The sequence below is a fragment of the Eleutherodactylus coqui genome, chromosome 1, assembly GCF_035609145.1.
Source record: "Eleutherodactylus coqui strain aEleCoq1 chromosome 1, aEleCoq1.hap1, whole genome shotgun sequence".
Taxonomy (NCBI): Eukaryota; Metazoa; Chordata; class Amphibia; order Anura; family Eleutherodactylidae; genus Eleutherodactylus; species Eleutherodactylus coqui.
The window spans coordinates 120,103,542-120,125,339 of record NC_089837.1 but is presented as its reverse complement, the minus strand read 5'-3'; the positions used below and the strand labels follow the sequence as shown (position 1 = coordinate 120,125,339).

The 21,798-nt window shown below is 41.9% G+C and overlaps 1 protein-coding gene across 1 annotated transcript in view; it reads right to left on the bottom strand.

Moving 5' to 3' along the window:
* The window catches only part of NYAP2 (neuronal tyrosine-phosphorylated phosphoinositide-3-kinase adaptor 2), a 152,830-nt gene that overhangs the window by 105,601 nt on the left and 25,431 nt on the right, over positions 1-21,798 (bottom strand). Inside the window, exon 2 of the mRNA XM_066589641.1 lies at positions 20,482-20,722. Coding sequence (XP_066445738.1) covers positions 20,482-20,687 — 206 coding nt within the window. The 5' untranslated portion in view covers positions 20,688-20,722. The remainder of the gene's footprint in view (positions 1-20,481; positions 20,723-21,798) is intronic.

Genomic DNA, 21,798 nt, shown 5'->3' with positions numbered 1-21,798 from the left:
GCTTCCATGGCAACCATTGGCACACTGTGGTCCTGTTGGGAGTGCAATGGAATGACATATTGGGTGTTTTCCCTTCTGTCTACTACTGACTTAGATGCCAAGGTCAGCATTGACTGCGGCATCTAAGTGTTTCAATGGCTGCAACTAAAGCTTGCACTGATCATGACAATGGAGTAGGCTCTGCTTCCGCACCTGCTCCATACACTCCCTTGCACCGAAAGGAATACATGTCACCCTTTTGAGCGAAGGGATTAAAAATAATGATTACATCATGACACTAAAATGATATTGTCTGATCAATGGAAAATTATTCTATTTGTAAGTATAGAGGAGTTAGTGAGTATTATTGGAATCAGCTGGTGACAAAGGAAATACCTATTCTGAACCTCACATAGAATCTACCTATTTTCTCATTCTGAAATGATTCCTAACATTTCAATATACTAGAATTTACTGTATGTAGTTTTACTGACAAGTGTCCCTTTACCCAAAGAGTGCTGGTCAGACTGGTGGCAAATCCTCTCATCTGCGTGGCAAGCTTTACTAAAGCCCCAGCAGAAATAATGTATTATGTCCACTAGTTACTTCTATTCTTTGACATCAATCTTCTTTATGGTAGTGACAACTGCTCTCTATTCACTGTTGTTGTGACCTTTCTGCATTGATTGCTCTCCTCTGACCTCTGCACTGACCTGGAACCATTGTCATCTCTTAAAGCTGCAAACCTGTTCACAATCACAGGGCAGCGCTGGCCGCCATGCTAATTATTACCGGTTCATTGCAAGCATCCTGCCCAGCTTGCCTTACATGAAGTATAAAGTTTGTGATGCAGAACTACTTTCATTTGTGAGGGATTCCTCTTCATGGTTTCATCATATTACGGGTCAGGCCTATAGCCACAGTACTACATATTAATTGCTCCTTCATAGGGGCATATTTGCGCACGCAACATTTGCACGTGCAATACGCAGAGAATAGGAACCATTCATTTCAAAAGGTTCATTAACATTTCCTTTTTTTTGCACATGCATTTCTCTCCCATGCAAAAAAAAAAAACAGGACCTGCTCTATTTTTGTGCATATTTGCACAACATAGGACGCCATAGAAGTCTATGGGAGGTATGCAAATGTGCGAGAAATGCACACTCGTAAGAGCAATATGCTGCACAATTCGGTGATAAAAAGAATGCATCTGGAACTCGTGAGGCTAAATAGCCATTTAAATCAAGGTGGGTTAGTCTGCTGGGCGCAAACGTACGTGCCCTGTTTGCGCAAAAAGTACATGAAAATGTGCTGATACATGCGCAAAAAAGCTTTGTACATAGCCTTGCAATGTTCTTGTGCATACAAATGCATAAAAATGCATAGGCCCGTGTGAAGGAGCTCTGAGGGCTCCTTCACTGTGGTGAGAAAATCGGGCGGTTTTCTTGCATTGTGAGAGGGAGTGAAAACGCACGATTGTGAAACCAATGAACTTCAATAGTTTCATTCTCATTTGCGATGTTTTCACGCCTGCGATGTGTGTGAAAAAAAAATTGTAGCATCTTTTTTCTTACTACTATATCGCCCATTTTTAATGGGAGCGGCGACTTCGCATCCAGGGGTTCCACTTGCATTGCAAGGGCAATATCAGGCAGATATCGCTCTTGCCAATGTGCAGGAGCCCTTAGGCTGGGTTCCCACAGGGCGGAATCTTGCCGGAAATCTCGCAGTTTGGCCGCAGGGAAAAAACGCGAGATTTCCGCCGGGAAAGCACTGCTTCAAAACCCACGGGTTTTGGAGTGGCTTGGCCGCATGCTTTTCCGTTGCAGCCAATGGAGGGCGAGGCCGCAATGGGAAAAAAAATGAACATGCTGCGCCCAGGAAATCCGCACCGCAGCGCCGGCTTCTGCTGGATTTGCCGCGACGGATTGGCCGTCCCATGTGGATGAGATTTTTGACAAGTCTCGCCCACATGGCTGGCTAATCCCGGGATTAGCGGCCGCAGTGAAATACAGGAAAGTATTTCCGCAGCAAATCCGCCCTGTGTGAACCCAGCCTTAGACATATAGAGGGAATTTACTTAGGCCAGCGTTTTATGTGCTGGCCTAAGTAAAGACTGCTCTGGAGTGCAATGTACCAGGTTTGTTAAGAGATGCAGTCCTCCTAAGCTTGGTGTATGTCTGGCTAGGCCCTGCACCAAACTAAAATCCACACTAGCATAGATTTCAGCTACAATTTATGCCAGTTTCTGGTGTCAATTATATTAAATTCAGAGGGCCCGTGAGGCTATGCCCACTTTTAGAAAACTACAGGGTGCAGAAAGATCCAAAAGTTGCAAATTTTTGCGCAATTAGGACATTTTTAAGCCAGAATTCTGGAAGAAAGGGGGTTGACAAGTTTCCACACAGTATTTAGCAGTGTGTTACGTCCATGCAGTGCACTAAAGCGCTACGCCTCAGCACGGACGCAAGATGGTGTCCAAACAAAACCACAACTGTCATAATGTTGCATAGACCAATTACACCTTTCCAGGTAAAGATGGAAGGACACCTGCCCTTTACTAATCTGGGAAAGTGGGGATCCTCTGCATAAAAGCAGGGTGCTCATCCTGATAAGGTCAGCCAAACTAACTTCATAGGCTGGCCGATATATGCTTCCATCTGAGCAGTCCCCCCTTACCTCCCTCTCACCGGTTCTCTGCTTCTCTCCTCCTCTCCGAGAGGTTTGCAATGAGAGTGGGCAGGATGGGGCGGAGCTAAGCTCCCGCCCCTTGTCTATAGCCAGCAATGGGAGTGGGCGGGACAGAGGAAAGCTTAGCTCTACACCGCCCCCTCCCATTGCAAACGCCAGAGTGGAGGAGAGAGGCAGAGAGCCAGTGAGGGGGAAGTAAGGGGGGGAACTGCTTAGATGGAAGCGTATATCAGTTGACCATGAAAACGCCGGCCGATATACGTTCGTGTGAATAAGCCCTGAGGGTAATTTTAGACGGGCCAACTATTGGCTGAAAAATCACTCACATGAGCAATTTTAAGTGATGTTTATCCCTTTTACATGCAGGATCTAACAGGGTACTGAGTGAGAAATTGCCCAGTCAATAGTTACTTTGTTTCAGTGAGTGGAAACAAAGCAACCAGTGAGCAACTTCTTGCTCAGTATAAACAGGCAGTTGTTCAACTTTGATGGCAATCTGCAACATTGATGCCACATTTTGTACATTGTTTTTGAAAATTCTAATACTAACTAGAAATTTGGTGAGAATATAATTAAGGGTGGTTACACATCTGCATTGGGGATTCTGCTTTGCTGCTACGTTTACAGAGCAGGAAAGGGGAATCTCCGCGGCTGAATGGTTCTGTCTCTGGGCGGATCCAAGCAGCGCTGGACAGATGGCATTGACTATATGAGGGCCACCCGCTTTCTGCCAATATGCCCGGCTTTTGGACGGAAGAAAAAACGTTGCATGCAGCGCTTTTTCTTCTGGTATGTTCTGCTAGTTCAGCCTTTAAGGGGTTAGTATAGCTTCAAACATTTTTTTTTAAGTATCCACAGTACATTTCAGAACATAGTGCTCAAAGCTCTTAATATACTGTAATAATAAAATTCACTGAAATCTAGTGCTCCAGCTCCCTGAATGTATCGCCTGTAGCAATAGCGTTCCAATACCCTGGTGTCAGGATGCTCTGCTGCTGCCGCACTACGTTTGTTACGTGCCACACATATAGGTTGTCTCCATAAGCTGTATCCTAGGGATATGTCCACAGAGATCTACAGCATATATGCATCCAGTCCTTACAGAGCTGCTTGTATGGACAAGTTCAAGGAAGGAAACAATGCTTCATACAACAGTGTTCCCAGACAAGGACCAATTACTGCTTTTAGACCTTAGATTTTTTTTTAGACATTACAACTTTTTTTATTTTTACATCTAATAAAGAAATACCCTTTAACAGTATTGCTGTAAATACAGAATAAACAGCAGAACACATGAAATGCTCTACTAACGCACTAGTATACAAAAAAATGGTTTCTGGGCGGATTCAGATGAATGTATTTCCGCATATAAACATGGCAAAGCGATGCCTTTGATTTCTATAGATTCGTGTTTTTTTCGCGCAAAATCTTCGTTCGTGAAAAAATAGGACCTGTCCTATCTTTATCCATGTTACGCAGAAAGCTGCCATAGACTTCTATGGCAACTCCAAAAAAAGTGAGTGGTAGGGAGTTACGTCCAACGCAGGGAAAAGAAGGCGCCCCTAATTTGGCATTTAATTGCTATTCTAATCCACGTCAAGGGTGTAACGGGCATTTCAATCACAAAAAAACTGATCTATCTGCTAGCACGGACGTATCAGCCTGCTTCTTGCCATCTCCTTACTTCGTTAATGCGAAAATACGTTCCGTACCAGCGAACGCATTTACACATACGCTCGTCTGAATAAGCCCTCTGAGCGCAGATCTTGAAGACTGCTGTTTGTTCCAACTCATACATATAGGCAGGATACATACACACACACACACATATATATATATATATATATATATATATATATATATATATATATATATATATATATATATATATATATGATCTTCATTATATGCCTGTAACTCATATTTATGTCCAAGACTACAGACAGTACAGCACCTCTTCCCACGACACCAACCAAGATACTGTATCCTGGCAGACTGTCGCCCTCATTAATTTGCACCTTATTAACGGAGCAAGGCAAAAAGCAGACACTTCTGGCACCCTGGCAAACAAATCATTGGACTGTTTCACATTTAATTCAGAAAGACCAGCAACTAGTATGTAATACCTATGATGCCCGGTGGACACATGCAATCAAGACCCCTTTGACCATTGACTGACCTTCTCAAAATAAGGTCAACAGGAGCTAATATCTATTGCTAGTGGCTATCTTACAGTAGTACATATACAAGAACATGTATGGTTCACAGCATGCTTCTATAAAACCATTGCATCCCATTATGTTCAATTGTAACAAAACATTCAGATTGTTTATTTTTATTCTACACTACTCAGCAAAATAAATAAGCAGACATTAATAAATATGGACATACCTGACAGCAATGAACCGTCCGACCCATCCACTCACACAGATAACTTGCACTGACAATCTGATGTTATTTCTCCAGGTATTGGGAGTGAATGTTAGAGAAAAGCCTCATAAAGAACGTTTGTGTCTCCTGTGTTGTTCTTTTAAGCAGTCATGCAGCGCTGTCAAACCGTGCGCCACCCCCAGAGCATCTGGCTGTTTACTACAAATAATGAGCAGGCACAAGGCTTTCAATTTGGCATTTCATTTGTAGTAAGTGGGAGGGGGAGCAATCTGCAAGAACATATGAAATATGAAAGAGGGAAAATGGACAAAAGGCGTATTGGCGTGATGACAGAACTGTAACATAGCAGTTAGGTAACAATGGTTATCCCAGGAGACACAGAAATACATCAGTCTGCTCTCTGGTTACTGGACCAGCAGCTAATGTGTTAACTATAAGTATGCCATTCTGTATCACTCAGCTCCACTATATACTGGAGTGTATCAAAGAGCTTGTTGCCAACTAGATCACACGTAGCGATAGACTGTGCTTTCTGACTTGAAATGCTACAGAACAGTCTGCTTCGACAGACAAGCGTATGTCGCAATACGCTCGCTCCTGCGCAGTTTTTTTGCATAGTGGAGGGCTCCTTCGCATGGGCGTTTTTTTTTCGGCCCATTATGCGACCATTGATTATAATGGTTTCTTTTTCATTAGCAGTATTCTCACCCGTTAATAGTATGGGCGAGAAAAGATAGGACCTGTGTTCCTGCGGTTTTTTATAAAATCATTTTTGAACAGCCCAATAAAAAAAGAAAGTTTGTGCGCATCTACGCTCCGTAACAGTGAGTATAGTTGCGCATACTTCCACGTGTTTTTGGCCAATGAGTATATTTTCCCGCACATGCCTGTGCATATTTGCGCAGCCACCACTCCTTCACATGGGGAATCACTCCATTTTGATTTAAAATGCTGTTTAGACTAACACAGTGTTAGCGACCGCTGGTATGTGCAGCATTTAGCGCATACCTGGGTGTGCGGATGTGTGTGTTTGTGCATCTTCCATACTCCTCTATGGGGCTCTTTGGTGCGCTAATACGCACAAAATAGAGCAGGTCCTATTTTTTTGCGCCCACGGGTGCAAAAAAAAAGAGGTGAGAATAAGCCCATTGAAACAATGGATTTTATTCCCGCATGCAAAAACGGGCGCAAGCATGTTCTTTTTTTTAAAGCCCTCCAAGGTAATATACATAGTAACATAGTATGTAAGGCTGCATGAAGACAATGTCCATCTAGTTCAGCCTGTCTATCCTCCTGTGTTAATCCAGAGGAAGGCAAAAAAAACCCAAGGGCAGAAGCCAATTAGCCCTTTTGGGGCTCCCTAATGGCAATCAGACTGTTCCCTGGATCAACCCCTAATAGTTCCTACCTGCCTGTATACCCAGATTGACAATTAACCTAAGATTTATCCTATAATGTCCTTCCTCTCCAGAAAGACATCAAGTCCCCTTTTAAACTCCTCTATTGATTTTGCCATCACCACTTCCTCCTGTAGAGAGTTCCACAGTCTAACTGCTCTTACAGTAAAGAACCCCTTTCTATGTTGGTGATGAAACCTACTTTCCTCTAATCGTAGCGGATGTCCTCTTGTTACCGTCGCGGTCCTGGGTGTAAACAGATCATGGGAGAGATCCCTGTATTGTCCCCTCATGTACTTATACATGGTTATTTGGTCGCCCCTTAACCTTCTTTTTTCTAGAGTAAATAACCCCAATTTGGATAGCCTTTCTGGGTATTCCAGTCCCATCATTCCATGTATTAGTTTAGTTGCCCTTCTTTGAATCCCCTCAAGCAGTGTGACATCTTTCCTGAGCACCGGTGACCAGAATTGTACGCAGTATTCCATGTGAGGTCTGACTAGTGCCTTATATAATGGAAGGATAATGTTCTCGCCCCTCGCCCCTATACCTCTTTTAATGCACCCCAAGACTTTATTTGCCATTGCAGCAGCTGACTGGCATTGGTTACTCCAGTTTAGTCTATAGTCCACTAATACCCTCAGATCCTTTTCCATATCACTTTTTCCTAGCGGTACCCCATTAAGTGAATACTGGTGACATCCGTTTCTCCTTCTCATGTGCATAGTCTTACATTTTTCAATATTGAACTTCATTTGCCATTTTCCTGTCCAAGCCCCCAGCTTATCCAGGTCCGTTTGTAGCCACACATTGTCCTCCGTTGCATTAATTATATTGTATAATTTTGTGTCATCTGCAAATATTGATATTTTGCTGTGCAGTCCCTCTATCAGGTCATTGATAAATATGTTGAACAGAGTGGGGCCTAATACTGAACCCTGTGGCACCCCACTAGTGACTGTGGTCCAATCAGAGTACGAACCATTTATTACCACCCTCTGCTTTCTATCATTGAGCCAATTTTTTACCCACTTACACACGTTTTCGCCCAGTCCGAGCTGCCTCATTTTGTATATTAGCATTAGGGCCGTTCACATGGGCATATTCTCTGGCTGTATTACGTCTGTATTTTTTACGGATGTCATACGGACAGCATACAACATGATTGATTTGCATTAGTGTATTTAGATGACTGTTTTTTTTTTGTGGATGAATCATTTGTATCGAGAAAACGCAGCATGTCCTATTATCAATCCTATTAATTATGCACTGAAATTGTCCAATAACGTCTATGGGATCATGAATAAGCGCAGCAAGTACTTAGTTGCATGCGTATATGTTGCCAGGAGACGGTGGGGAAAATAGTGACCTGATTTAGGCCAGCTTCACACAGGCGTTTTTGCACACTCCTCAGCACAACGTATTTTCCCTTTGAATGAGTCTTTTTTGCGTGCATTCCAACGTACTTTAATGTACTTTTTACACATGCAGGGCATGTTCGTTTGCGTGTAGCAGCTATTTGGCCTAATGAGTTCCTGATTTGTTCTTTTTTTTTTTACGGAATTGCGCAGTGTTTCAAGCATCCTGTTTCGAATTGCATACGCATATGCGCACCTCCCATAGACTTCTATGGGGACCTATCGTGTGCAAATGTTCAGGAAGATAGAGACAGTTCTATTTTTTTCTGTGTGCGAAAAATGCACATGCAAAATCGATAAATGAGAATGAACCCATTGAAATTAATGGGTTCTATTCTTTGCGCATTGAGGGCTAAATTTTACACGCACAGATACATGTGCAAATACGCCCATGTGAAGTCGTCCTAAATGCACATGCAATACGAACATGAAAAACACCCTCACATCAAAAACGCGTGCAACACTCACAGACACAGTGAAAACCGTACACTTTTCACAAATCAAAATTTGTATTTGCCCGTGTGAATGACCCCCTATAGCTAGATCAATGGTTATGGGTAATTTACACTGGGAATTCAGTTCTCCTCCTTATCCTCTGTTAGTACAGGACCTTAAGTTTTGATCTATTACTATCGTGTTAAAAAGTTTACTAAGGTGTTTGTTTTTGGAAAAACTGTGTGAAATGATAACTATCAGGAACCCCATTACTGCTCCCACACAGGTTGTCATTATCAGGCAAAGACAAGTGCAGAATAAGACACCTCAATTCCCCACTGTAGGGTTGTATATGTCATTACTGTTCACAGTAGTATTCTTGTCTTTATCTTGCTAACCTGGTCTTCATATGCACATATCCCTACCTAAACATTCTTGCCATTCTACTGCCTGCGACCCTGCGTGACAACTAATTAGCGCAATTAGCCATATTGTCTATCGCCCAGATTTGACTAAAACAACAAAACATAAGAAATAAACAAAGTATTTTTCAACATCAAGGACTTCTATTTACTTGTGATATTTGGACTTTAGATGGCACTGCTACTGTGTCACATGATTATTTGTTGTAGGGACAACTGTCTGTGGAAAATGTTCCCTTCAATGCTAAATAAAACACTTAAATTCACCATTAATAGGGTGTCATCACTGTTCCCAGGGGTATTCTTGGCTTTATTTTGCTAACCTGGTTTTCATATAATATGAGGATCAAGTTATCACTATTGGGCCAAATCCAGAGATGACACCTTAGGAACCCAAGTCTTCACCCTTTCACCCATCCAGTTGAGATCTGGGCTTTGCTGTACAGTCCCCTGGCCATGACAATGGAAGTGGTCCCAGTTTTATGTCAGCTGGCGCTACAGTAGACCGGAGTGCAGTACCCGAGAGTGTGAACAGAGTCCGACAAATCCAGATTGAGGCGAGCACCGGAATTTAACTAGCAAACAAAGCCAGAATTCAGGGCACACAACGCAAATTCAGCATGGTACAAATAAGCCAGCAATCGGAGTAGGCAGCAGACAGGAGAATGGTCATTACAGTAAGCCAAGGTCAGGAATGGAGAATGCAGAAAAGTCAAGTAAATCCAGTAACCAAGAAGTTAGGACTAATAAATTACATTTTCGACAGGACAAATCAGACCAAAAGTTTAGGCACCTTACTTAGGGGGAAGGTGACTGATATAATCAAAGGTACTCCATGATTAGAAGAGGACAGAATAGCAGGACACATGTTGGCCTGTAAGACTGCAGACATGTATTTGCACACACCCTTCAAGCAGCATAGAAGGACAGACAGGAGGCCAGAGCTGGACGTCTTTGGCAGACATAAAGAGCATGTTCCATTGCCCACAGGTGGGGCAAGATATATCTCACTTTACACAATTTGGTATTAGCCAGGGCCATTACTTTTCTTCTCTTTTATTTTCTAGAATGCACCTTACCCCAGAGATCCTAGTTTGTCATGTGCCCTCTAAAAATGGTCAGTCGAACCACCAATACCCAGCAGATTGTTCTGGCCCAAAATAGCCAATCATTGAACAACCTATTAATATAATATTGGAGTTGTGCCAGATCACACAGACCAAAACCATGAGCGTACTATGCATACAAATTGTTTGCATTACCTTACATTAGCAATACTCATCCAGAAGAGTGCTCTTACTACTGCCCACTTCCTTGGCTTTCTCCCTTGCATTCCCACCTCTCGGGAATCTTGGTATCATTTTAAGGCCTCTTTTACACGGGCGACAGTAATATCACTGCTACATAATTGCGTCAATATTGCAGCTTTGTCCCTATAATTTTGTAGTGTCAGCGATACATCGCGCATTTTTGCTGTCTGTGATAAATTTGTATTATTTTATCATGAGATGGTTAAGCTCTAAGCAAAAAATAAGCCCTAGCTGCATTCCATTAAAAAAAGGAAAAAAAAGGTACACTTACCTAGCAGGCTGGGTCCGGGTCCTCTCACTGCTCTCCGGAGCTCTGCCATGCATCCTGCAGTCCTCGTTCGCCCACAGAAGATCACTTCCTGGTTGCAGGATTCATAAATTTTGCTTCCATAAAGTGATGGCTCTGATTGGTTCATCCAGCGCTGCTCAGCCAGTCAATGCAGAGCTCAATGAACCAAGGCAATGGCTATGATTGGTTCATCCAGCACTACATTGATTCTATGATCAGTGGCCGAAGAACCAATCACAACCATTGCATTGTGGAGGCGGGATTTATGAATTGGGCAATCAATGCAGCAGCTCAGCAAATTTGTAAATCCCACCTCCACAACGCTCTGACTGTTGATTGGTTCTTTGGCCGCAGCTCAGCCAATCAATGTAGTGCTGGATAAACCAATCACAGCCATCGCTTCCTGGACGTGGGATTAATGAATTCTGCAACCTCTGTGGGCAAACGAGGACTGCAGGATGCATGGAAGAGCTCCAGAGAGCAGTGGGACGACCTGGAGCCAGCCTGCTAGGTAAGGTTTTTTGTTTCTTTTATGGAGTGCAGCTAGGGCTTATTTTCTAATGTTAAGGTCACATCACACAAAAACGCAATTTTGTGTGTTGTGATACGCCAAAAACAAAGGCTCTATAGGGTACCTTGGACTACAAAAAAAAAAATCACAAATCGCGGCAAGATAGAGCATGCCGCGATTTTTTTTCCTCGCAAGACAGCATCAGAGAAAACATTGCTAATGTAAAGGAACCCATTGGAAAGCATGGGCTTCGCATACATGCATTTCCTCGTGCTATCGCGTTGGGGCAAAATCACGCAAACTTTGTCACCTGTGTGAAAACACCTAACACTCAAAAAACATTTGCATGTTGTCTACACATTCTCCCTGTGTGTGCATGAGTTTCCTATAGGTACGCCTCCAAAAATATGTATACTGATAGGTTATTTGGCTTTCGAGGAAATTGATCCCAGGGTGTGTATGTGAGAAGAGGACATTATAAATAAAATTATACAAAAGTCATTAACTACTTGCCACTAAATTCTTATTAGAGTGATCCATGGGACCTCAAGTATGACTTAGCAGTGTTATTACTTGTCATTACCGAACATTTCCCACTACACGTCTGGCCTTCTGTGGTGAACTGTGATTAAAATGATAATGAATTGAAGACTACTGGGCCTATGGCTTGTAAGCTATGGAGATATAGCTTCACCTAAATTTCATTTTTTTAAGAGTGAGAATACTAGTATACTACATTAAAGTCTGAGGATTGGAATCTATAAAAAATAACAAACCTCCCAGGAGTCTCAGAAAGAGAATAAAATACACAGTAAATTAAATAAAAGGGATAAGAGCTCTCATTTTTCTTGGATATTACTGAAAGAACAAAGTAATAAAAACCGGCAGTGGTCCTAAGAGGAACGTCCTTAGTATAATTCAATATTCAACAAATGTAAAACAACTTTGAAAGGAAAGTCGCTTAGCATATGAGAAGGGTTTGTCATGCAACAATTGTTCACTAATTGCACCGAGCATTTGGTTTCACAAGATTTATTTAACAGTGAGGACTAGGATAGAGATGCAGTCATTGAAAAGGGCCATAAAGAACCATAAAGACTCCAAAGGCAATTCTCTAATTGAGCTGTGATGTAGAATTATGTAGTCTCTGTCATGCCACCTGTTGAGAAACTACAATTCCCAGCATTCCCTTTAACCTCTGAATGGTATCTGCAAATTTATATCCTTTTTGTAACCTCTTCTAGTCCTGGAAATCTCTCAATTTGGCCATGTATTTGCAATTATTGTTTATAAAAGTGAGCAAGTAACATAAAGGGGGGTAATTTTCTATACATGAAGTAATGTGGACACTGAATAACTTTAAATTCATTGATAGTGTTGGGCATATTGAACCAGTAGAACCCTTTTCTGGGTCGAACTAAAAGTTAAAGCTAAAAGTTTTTTGGTTTTTTTTGCGAATCACATTGAACTTTTAGCAGAGTTCTACAGGAAACAGGGTTCTACTAGTTCAGTTTGCTCAACATTAGTCCTGAACACTGATGTATAACATTGTCTAAGAACTGCTATCTTTTCTCCTTAGGGAGAGCACCTGTTATGTTACAAGGCTTGTATAAAGAGTCTAACTTTGGCTTGAAGGAATACTGCCTTCCAATAGGTGGCACTGTGGAGGTATTATTCCATCTTTCTTATTTGTCTAAGAACTGTAACAGCCCCATGTAACACTCCAAGAGTATTATACAGGGCTTCTATGGCTCTTAGACAGTGTTAGGGGTTTTGGTGAATGTCTGATTCGGTTCAAACTACTTTGACTAAGCCAAACCAAAAGTTTGGCGTACAGTCCAAACCAAACTTTTTAAAAGCTCTCTCATCACTATTTGTTGAGAACCCAAATGTAGTGTCATGTGGTTATGTTGGTATTTGCTTAATCAGCTTATTCACGTAGTTATGGGCATGTTTGGACCAATTTTTTTTGAGGCTTATACATGGCATACCATCATCTTGTCCATAAAAATGGAAGGGAAGAGGACATGCAGTTATTTTTTTCACACAGAATATTGGTATGTGTTCAAAAAAAGGCAATGTGAATAGCCTATTAGGATATTATGAGTTTGTGTTAGGTCCATGGAATAAATGGACAGCCTAAAATACAGTAAAGCCAACTGAATGAGCCCTAAAGGAAATCTGCCATGAAGTATGAGCTGCTTTAACTACATTATGGGGCTAAAAGGTGAGATAATGGGAAGCCTGAGGAGCTATGTTTCATACTCACAAGGCATCTATTCCCGCACTATGTCCCTCCAAAGCGGGTATGTAGCAGTAGCTTGATTCTTTCCGCATAGAGATAAATGTGCGCACAGAAAGAGATAAGTGGCTGTTGCACCCCAGCTTTGCCAGGACACAGAACTGGAACCGGGCATCTGGTGAGTATGAAACACCCCGGACTCCCTGTTCCCTCTCCTTTGAGTCCCATAGCATAGTTTAGGGGGCTCAAAGGTGATGACATGTTCCCTTTAAAGAGGACATGGAAGCACAAGCCCTGCACACAATGTGGAAACCAAAAACATTAAGTCATAAAGATCTCTTTATGACTTGAGCAGAATGCTCTTCCCTCATTAGCTGATCGAGTATTTGCAAGGTCATGCTTGACTTCCATCCAAAGACAGAATTTCCAGGTCAGGTTGCTTGGTTAAGTATATGCTGATCCTAGGTAACCAAGCCCAGATGGATGCCCAGGAGGAAGCATTATAAAAGGCAGATTACTTCCTCCTGGAAGAGCAGGCCTCTCTAGGAGCACTTTATATAATCTGAATATATTCACATTTTGTGCATAAGGCTCAGAATATTTAAAAAGTTAAATCACATGTACAATTGCATGAACCTAAAAAACATGTATTTACCCATGAAGTATCCTCCTATTTATTATTGGTTGCATCAGGGGCATAGCTATAGGAGCTATAGGGGTGCAGTGGTAGCAGATGCACCTGCGCTCTGGTGAGGGCACAAAAAGCCCCTTCACCATAAAAGAAGACACCAATAATATAAATGTCACATGACAGATAGAGGCCCTGCTACACATTTTTCATTTAAGAGGAGGAGCTTAAAGTTACTGTATGCGTCTTCAGGACAAATGTATTGAAATCCTAGTTTTATTTCTTTTTTTATATAAAACTTAACCTTTAATAAATAATATGCTTAAAAAATCTTAGTAAGGAGAGAAGGCTTTAGTAAAAGAACTGTTAATTACTAGAGATGAGCGAGCGTACTCGGAAAAGCACTACTCACTCGAGTAATTTGCTTTATCCGAGTATCGCTGTGCTCGTCCCTGAAGATTCGGGTGCCGGCACGGAGCGGGGAGCAGGGGAGAGCGGGGAGGAACGGAGGGGAGATCTTTCTCTCCCTCTCTCCCGCCCGCTCTCCCCTGCTCCCCGCTGCGACTCACCTGTCAGCCGCAGCGGCACCCAAATCTTCAGGGACGAGCACAGCGATACTCGGATAAAGCAAATTACTCGAGCGAGTAGTGCTTTTCCGAGTACGCTCGCTCATCTCTATTAATTACGTATGCAGATGATGCATTTCATTATTCACTGTATATCGCATGAGTCATCTTCACCAACTTTTTATTAAGGACAATCAGTTGTGAAGTGTTTATAGACTCTTTTGTGGATCTCTGGGTTAGTTCCACATCCCTTTCTGTGAGTAAGAGCGCACCAGTGATGTTTATGCGCTCACTTATACTGGTTGCTAGACATACAGGAGTTGAGTAAATAAAGTGTCTATGATCCTTTGAGAATTATTAGATTAATGAAAAGAGACAGATGATCTCCTTTTTTGGTTCTGTTCTCTATATATACAGTGCTCAACGCGTTTCCTTGCTCACGCGATTCATCAGGAGCAGTGTTAACGAACACATAGAGCCGCAGGGTACAATCAGGATCTGCGACTCTCTATTTATAAGAGACTTAATCCCATAAATTATTTCGTCACCAATGGGATTACTTGTACGAACTACATAAGATCAGACATGACTAGCGTCTGCATACTCAATAATAAAATGTCAATTATGAGTCTATAACGCTACGCAACCAAGAAATCGTCCATCCAGAATGCCTAATGCGGTTGCGATTTGTGCTGCACATGCACTAGTGTCTATTTCTAGACCACCAGAAATTGCTACCAGAGGCTCACCTAGGGCTTTTGTTAAGATTCTGACAACAATCTGTCTTGGATTCCTGACAATTTTTTAGTCAGGCTAACCTAATATAGTCCCTAGATTGCTAAGGTTGTAAAGCCCCCTAATTAATCAGGGTACTGGCATCTAACCTTAGTTCCCTTTCTATGCTCAGGCGCTAGTGCTATTCACCAGGGACCTGGCTCTGTGCAGTAGTCAGCAGCACACAAAATAATAAACTGGCAGCAGCTCCAGCCTTAGTGGTAGGCTGGAGGCATCAGATGCCATATTTTGTGTGCTGCTGATTACTCCACAAATCTGATCAAATCTTGACATATAGAAGTGCTTGATGCACACATATAGCAGAATATGGTTAAAAGGGTTATGCAGGTTTGAGAAATTCATGGCCTACCATCTGGGTACCCATCAATATTGGATTCGCCACTCGCAACCCCCAACGATTAGCTGATTGAAAAGGTAGTAGTGCTCGTCCGAGTCCTAATTCTGCTTCAATGTTTACATTTGAGTATGATTCTATTTGTATTCAGAACACCACATTTTTAAATTTATAATACACTATGTTAGAAAAATATATGTCACCGCGCTGCAAGGTACTTAGTATTATATGAAGAACGCTTTTCCTTTAGCAGTAGGCTTAAAGGGAAGCGGTAGCATAAGAAAGACACTTACTGGGGAGGAGGGGGGTGTGTGGGAACAGAAACCCCCTCCTTGAAGTGTAGACTCCAATCACAGAAGATGGTACACGCCGGTGTACTAGATAAATCCAAGGTTCTTTATTGGTGATAAGGCAACGCGTTTCGGTGTCACAATGACACCTTTCTCAAGCCATAAAATACATAAAACATGAAACATGTACTCACATTTATAGTCAAAACGAAAATGAAAGCGTTCATGTCATCTGCGGGCGGCGCCATTATGTGGGCGGGGTTTGTTGCAAAGATGCATGACGTGGCGAGGAGGGAGGAGGGGGAGGAAAAAAAAGTGGTGAATAACTGTAATCTGAGTGTCGGTGGTATAAGGGTGCCAAGAAGCTTATGGAAGCGATTCACTCAGTAGTGAGTGAAAAACGAGCGGTAGATCAAAGTGAGATGGGGGTTTGATGCTGGGGAACGGCATAGGGGGCGTGTTTGGAGGTACGTTGCGGTCACGTGGGAGTGGCGCTCCGCGTCATAGTAAGGGAGGGGCTAGCGTGTGACGTAATCACGCAGCGGTGGCGTGCCGCGTCATCCAGTGTGTTTAAGTGGATGTTTGCAGGTCGGGGCCGTCACGTGGGACAGAATGGAGCGTAATAGCCCTAGCCAGCGTGGGCACGTACAGATAGCGTGCCGTGCTATGGCGATTATAGGAGTAACAAGGGGATGGGGGCGTGGGGCTGCAGTGGGGGCGTGTTTATATATCCAGCATAGTAACAGCATTGCTGGGGGGGATCACATGACCGGTTGATAGACTCGGTTCAGTTTAAAACGGCCATAGCATAGAGCTATTGCAGCAGGGAAAAAAAAAAAAAAAAATTAAGCATGCTGGGTGGCAATGGATTAGCAATATGAATATGAATAGGTGTGATGACATTAGATAATGTATAATTATAGTATAACTGGTTACTGGTTGAATGGCAAGGATTACTAAAGAAAATTAATTAATTAATAAATTATAAGTAAAGGAATTATATCAAAAATTTGAATTAGTGTGAGCGTATTATGAATGAAGTGGAAAAGTATTGTTAATGGGAATAAATTCAGTGAACTGGGGGAGGGTAGGGAAGGAAAAGGGGGGGGGAAAGGAAAGGAGGGGAGAAGGGGGGGAAAAAGTGTGCAGATATATGAGTATACATAGCTAAATCATTTGATGAAATGTGATATTGTTACATTGTATAAAAAATGAGTGAATCATTAAAATATAATTATACAATATTAACGATAATTAAAACAAAGTATTCCAAAGATTGCTAAGGTTGTAAAGCCCCCTAATTAATCAGGGTACTGGCATCTAACCTTAGTTCCCTTTCTATGCTCAGGCGCTAGTGCTATTCACCAGGGACCTGGCTCTGTGCAGTAGTCAGCAGCACACAAAATAATAAACTGGCAGCAGCTCCAGCCTTAGTGGTAGGCTGGAGGCATCAGATGCCATATTTTGTGTGCTGCTGATTACTCCACAAATCTGATCAAATCTTGACATATAGAAGTGCTTGATGCACACATATAGCAGAATATGGTTAAAAGGGTTATGCAGGTTTGAGAAATTCATGGCCTACCATCTGGGTACCCATCAATATTGGATTCGCCACTCGCAACCCCCAACGATTAGCTGATTGAAAAGGTAGTAGTGCTCGTCCGAGTCCTAATTCTGCTTCAATGTTTACATTTGAGTATGATTCTATTTGTATTCAGAACACCACATTTTTAAATTGCATGGAACAAACCTGCAGTACTCAGAATAACAGTATGAAAAGTACGGCACTCTAAGCACTCACAGAATCATACTCAGGTGTAAACATTGAAGCAGCCGCAGCACTTTGATGAGTATTTTGGCCCCTTCAATCAGCTACCCGTGTTTCCCCGAAAATAGGTCCTACACGATAATAAGACCTACCCCGGTTTTCGGGAGGCTTGAAATATTAGTCATCCCCCGAAAATAATACCTAGCTAACCTGCATTAAAAAAAAACTCAATACTCACCTGGTCTGCGGTGTCCCGATGGTCTCCAGCGGTGCTGCGGCAAACTGCAGTGTCCTCTCCGTCTGCCATCTCAGCTTCTTTCTGGTGACGGGGCTTTGAATACCCCACCTCCAGCAAAGCGAGTGCTGTGATGGGGTAATCGAGCACCAGCAGCCAATCACAGCTGGCGCTTGATGAGCCAATCACAACCACTAAGTGAATGACATCACTGAATGGCTGTGATTGGTGCTCGATCAGTCAATCTCAATGCCCGCTTTGCTGGAGGTGGGATATTCAAAGCCCGTCACCATAAGAAGCAGAGATGACAGACGGGGAGGACACTGCAGTTTGCCACAGCGCTGCCGGAGACCATCGCGAGACATCGGGACGCCATGGACCAGGTGAGTATAAGGCCCCCCTCCCCCGAAAACAAGATGCTGTGCCTCTTTTAGGGCAAAAATGAATATAAGACAGTGTCTTATTTTCAGGGAAACACGTCAGTTAGCAGGGATACCAGGCAGCGGACCCCACCAATCAGATATTGATGCCCTGTCCCGAGGATAGGCCATCAATTTCTCAAACCCAGATATCCCCTTTAAGACATTTTTTCTATGTTCAATCCTTTATGTCAGGCAGCCAGTTACTCAGTGTCTATATTAATTCAGTAAGTTGATAATATGTGCAGATTTAACAAGGAAACTGACTCAGAAGTGATCATATCACATTGCCTGTACTAAATATACCAGTGACTCATGAGCAGCAATGTCAACTGCTGCTATTTCAAATTTGGACAAAGAATTAGACAGAATAGACTTTTTAGTTTAGATGGATTGTTTTGCTACTTTTGATTTTTCCCTGAATAGGCAAGCTAAACTATTTGTATATAGCCATTCATAGAGAAGGAATAACTAAAGATAAAATACGCTTAGCACAAAGAAGATATATAACACCAAGATAAATCAGAATGTCAACTCAAACTCATAGTCAGAATCAATATATAATCCTCTCTTTTTTAATCAATAGGGTTTCCTCTTTTTTATACTGTGGTTCTTTAATCAACAGTATAATTTCATGTGATGTACACATACTACTAAAGGTATCGGGGAAAAGAGTGATTTGTAGTAGTAGGTTGTTAAAAGTAAAAAAAAATCCAAAATGTAAGCCTCAAGCATGTCATAAAATCCTTATAACATATTCATCACAGTGTAGCACCAGCTCAAATTATTCACCTCAGCTTCAGCATTGATAGGTAGACAGATAGATAGATAGATAGATATGAGATAGATAGATAGATAAATAGATAGATATGAGATAGATAGATAGATATGAGATGGATAGATATGAGATAGATAGATAGATAGAGATGAGATAGATAGATATGAGATAGATAGATAGATGTGAGATGATAGATAGATAGATAGAAATAGATAGATGCCATTTCCCTTCCCATGTTTCTCTTCCCATTATAATAGGTTTAACCATTTAGAAAGAAAGTCCAAGCAGACATCTGGGCATTAGATAGTGCCTCTCTATTGATTGGTCCAGAGACAGTGCAATGCAGCATGAGAAGTAAAGGCAAGGAAGTCAGGACAGTGAACTACTGGCAGAATGCTAGGCTTGCTTCATGCCCCCTCCCTAAAAGTGCATTGCAAACAGCAGAAAAATAGAGAAGACCACCTGAAAATTCGAACTTATAGACATGAAACAGAGTGCAGACAATCACAAATGAGAGGAAAAGGAGAACATGGTATATTTTAGAAAGTCTGTTTAAAAATTAAGGTACACTTTAACTTTACTACAAACTCATTACTTGTTTATATAACTAAGTTCAATTCATTTTTCCACTTGCATATCAATTAATTCATCTATTATCTCTCTATGGCTGCCTGCAGACGGCCGGGTTGGATCCGGCTTTGAGAATTCTCGCAGCGGGACCTGACCCGAGCAACTGCAGAGAGCAGTGTGACACTCACCTGCTCCCGCTGCCCCGGCTCTTTCATGCCGGGCAGTCGGCGCATGCGCAAAGCGGAGCTGTCGGCCGGTGAGTGACGTTTCTGTGCGGGGCTCTGTGAAATAGAGTGTGCCGCGCTTTGTTTGACGCGCGACATTTCGCACGGCCAAATCGCGGTTGTCTGCATGGGATTGCGTTTGTTAATGCAATCCTATGGCAGCTTCAAGGGGCGGAAATTCCGCGGGAAATCCCGCCGCAGAATTTCCTCTCGTGTGCAGGCACTCTATGGTTCACAGTAAATAATGTTGTCTTTCATGTGTAATACCGTATTCTTAATTTGTAGGTATTTATAAAATACCTGCAAATGACTTGAGCTTTCCATTATAAAAATCTCCTCCATATAAAACAAAACTGTATCTGTCCATCATGTTACATCTTAATTAATTCATAAAATGTGTAACTGCAATGTGCATGGAGTATTTGCTTAAAACTGTTCCATACTTTCATCATCAAATCCACTGTACATGAATCATTTCCATTTAACAGGCATGATATTCTGCTCTTTTCAGTCCAATCTCTCAGTATAGCATGTTCTTTCCCTTTTATCAAAAAAGTAATCTTAAGGGTTAAATGTGTTCCAGCACTTAAAAGCATTGGAAATATTGAGTGATAATAGCTGCTTGGCTGTCTTCCAATGTTGGCTATAGCGCAGAGAGAAAGCATATTTATTCATAGGCAGGGATATTTCCTGTAACATGTATGCAACATGTTCACATCATAAAGATGCAAACCCTACATAATGTGGTCATTAAAGGAAGTAGTTGTCAATAATCATATTTACCGTTTTATGACTTCCTCTTGCTTTCGTCGTTTTTCATGTTTTTCTTTCAAATAAGCCAAATTTGTTTCATTCCTTAAGCGATCATTTTCTCGAGCAATGTCTGAAGCATTTTGTATTACCAAGCCATCATAGGCCTTTAGCCCCATATCTTCAATATATTGGAGAAATGTGCCCAAAGTATCGTCCTCCTGATTTGTACTCATCATCTTGAAGAAGATAATTTAAAAGCAGGTATGTTGCCCTGTAAATCAAGGAGAAAAGGTCATGTAAATCATTAAATGGTTCCACCTTCACTGCTTGGTACATCCCCGGTATTCATTTCATGTGTGCAGGGATAACTTTACATTATTAGACACCTGCCACCTTTTCTGCTCTTAGTCCCTACAGACCCAGCCAGCTTTTATAAGGAGTATTATCTACATGAATTGTGTCTCATAAAGCAAGATATAGAAACAGTAAACCTTGCGTAAGTGAACACAGAGCAGATTTTTACCAGTACCTGAAGTATTCTTCATGCTCATGATGATGTTTGTATTATTATTACTTTACTATGACAATGTGTTTGACTCTATAATTGTCATGAGCATCTCTAGTTTTTCCTAAGTTCTATTCTGGTAGTCGGTTCATTTTACTATCTTAGAACCAGGGATGTTGTGTATGGGATCAATGACTTTGAGTTATAATGGTCATGGGGTCTTTTACAAACAGCCACAGTAATAGTACACTGGAGCCCTGTCACTATAATGCCTATCCTCTGTTTTTTTCGCATCTCTTCAGTAGGGTTGTTGATCCGGGGATTATTCTAACTGCCAGATTCGAGTCAGGAAGGAATTTTCCCCTTAAATGGGGAAAATTAGCTTTTACCAGTTTTTTTGTTTTTTTTTTGCATTCCTCTGGATCAACATTGGGGGTAAAAGGCTGAACTGGAAGGACATATGTCTTTTTTCGGCCTTAGATACCATGTTACTATTAATTTTACATTGAAAAACAAATATTACAAGTTCTTGTTATTGAACTTGTAAACCAACATATTTAGGGCTTAGTCACACGAGCGCATCGGCGCTCGTGTTACTCCAGGTAGAAGACGGCCGCACTTCAGGACGGACGTCTCTCTGCAGCGCCGGAAAAAAGAACATGTGACCGGCTTCATTGCCGGTCATGTGTTCTTCCTTCGGCGCTGCGGGGAGTCGTTCGCCCTGAAGTACGGCCGTCTTCTTCCTGCAGTAAGGGCTCAGTCACACGGGCCAGTATGATTAAGCCCTTAAAGTGGAACTAATCTTTTTAAACACTTCTGACATATCATAGTGACATGTCAGA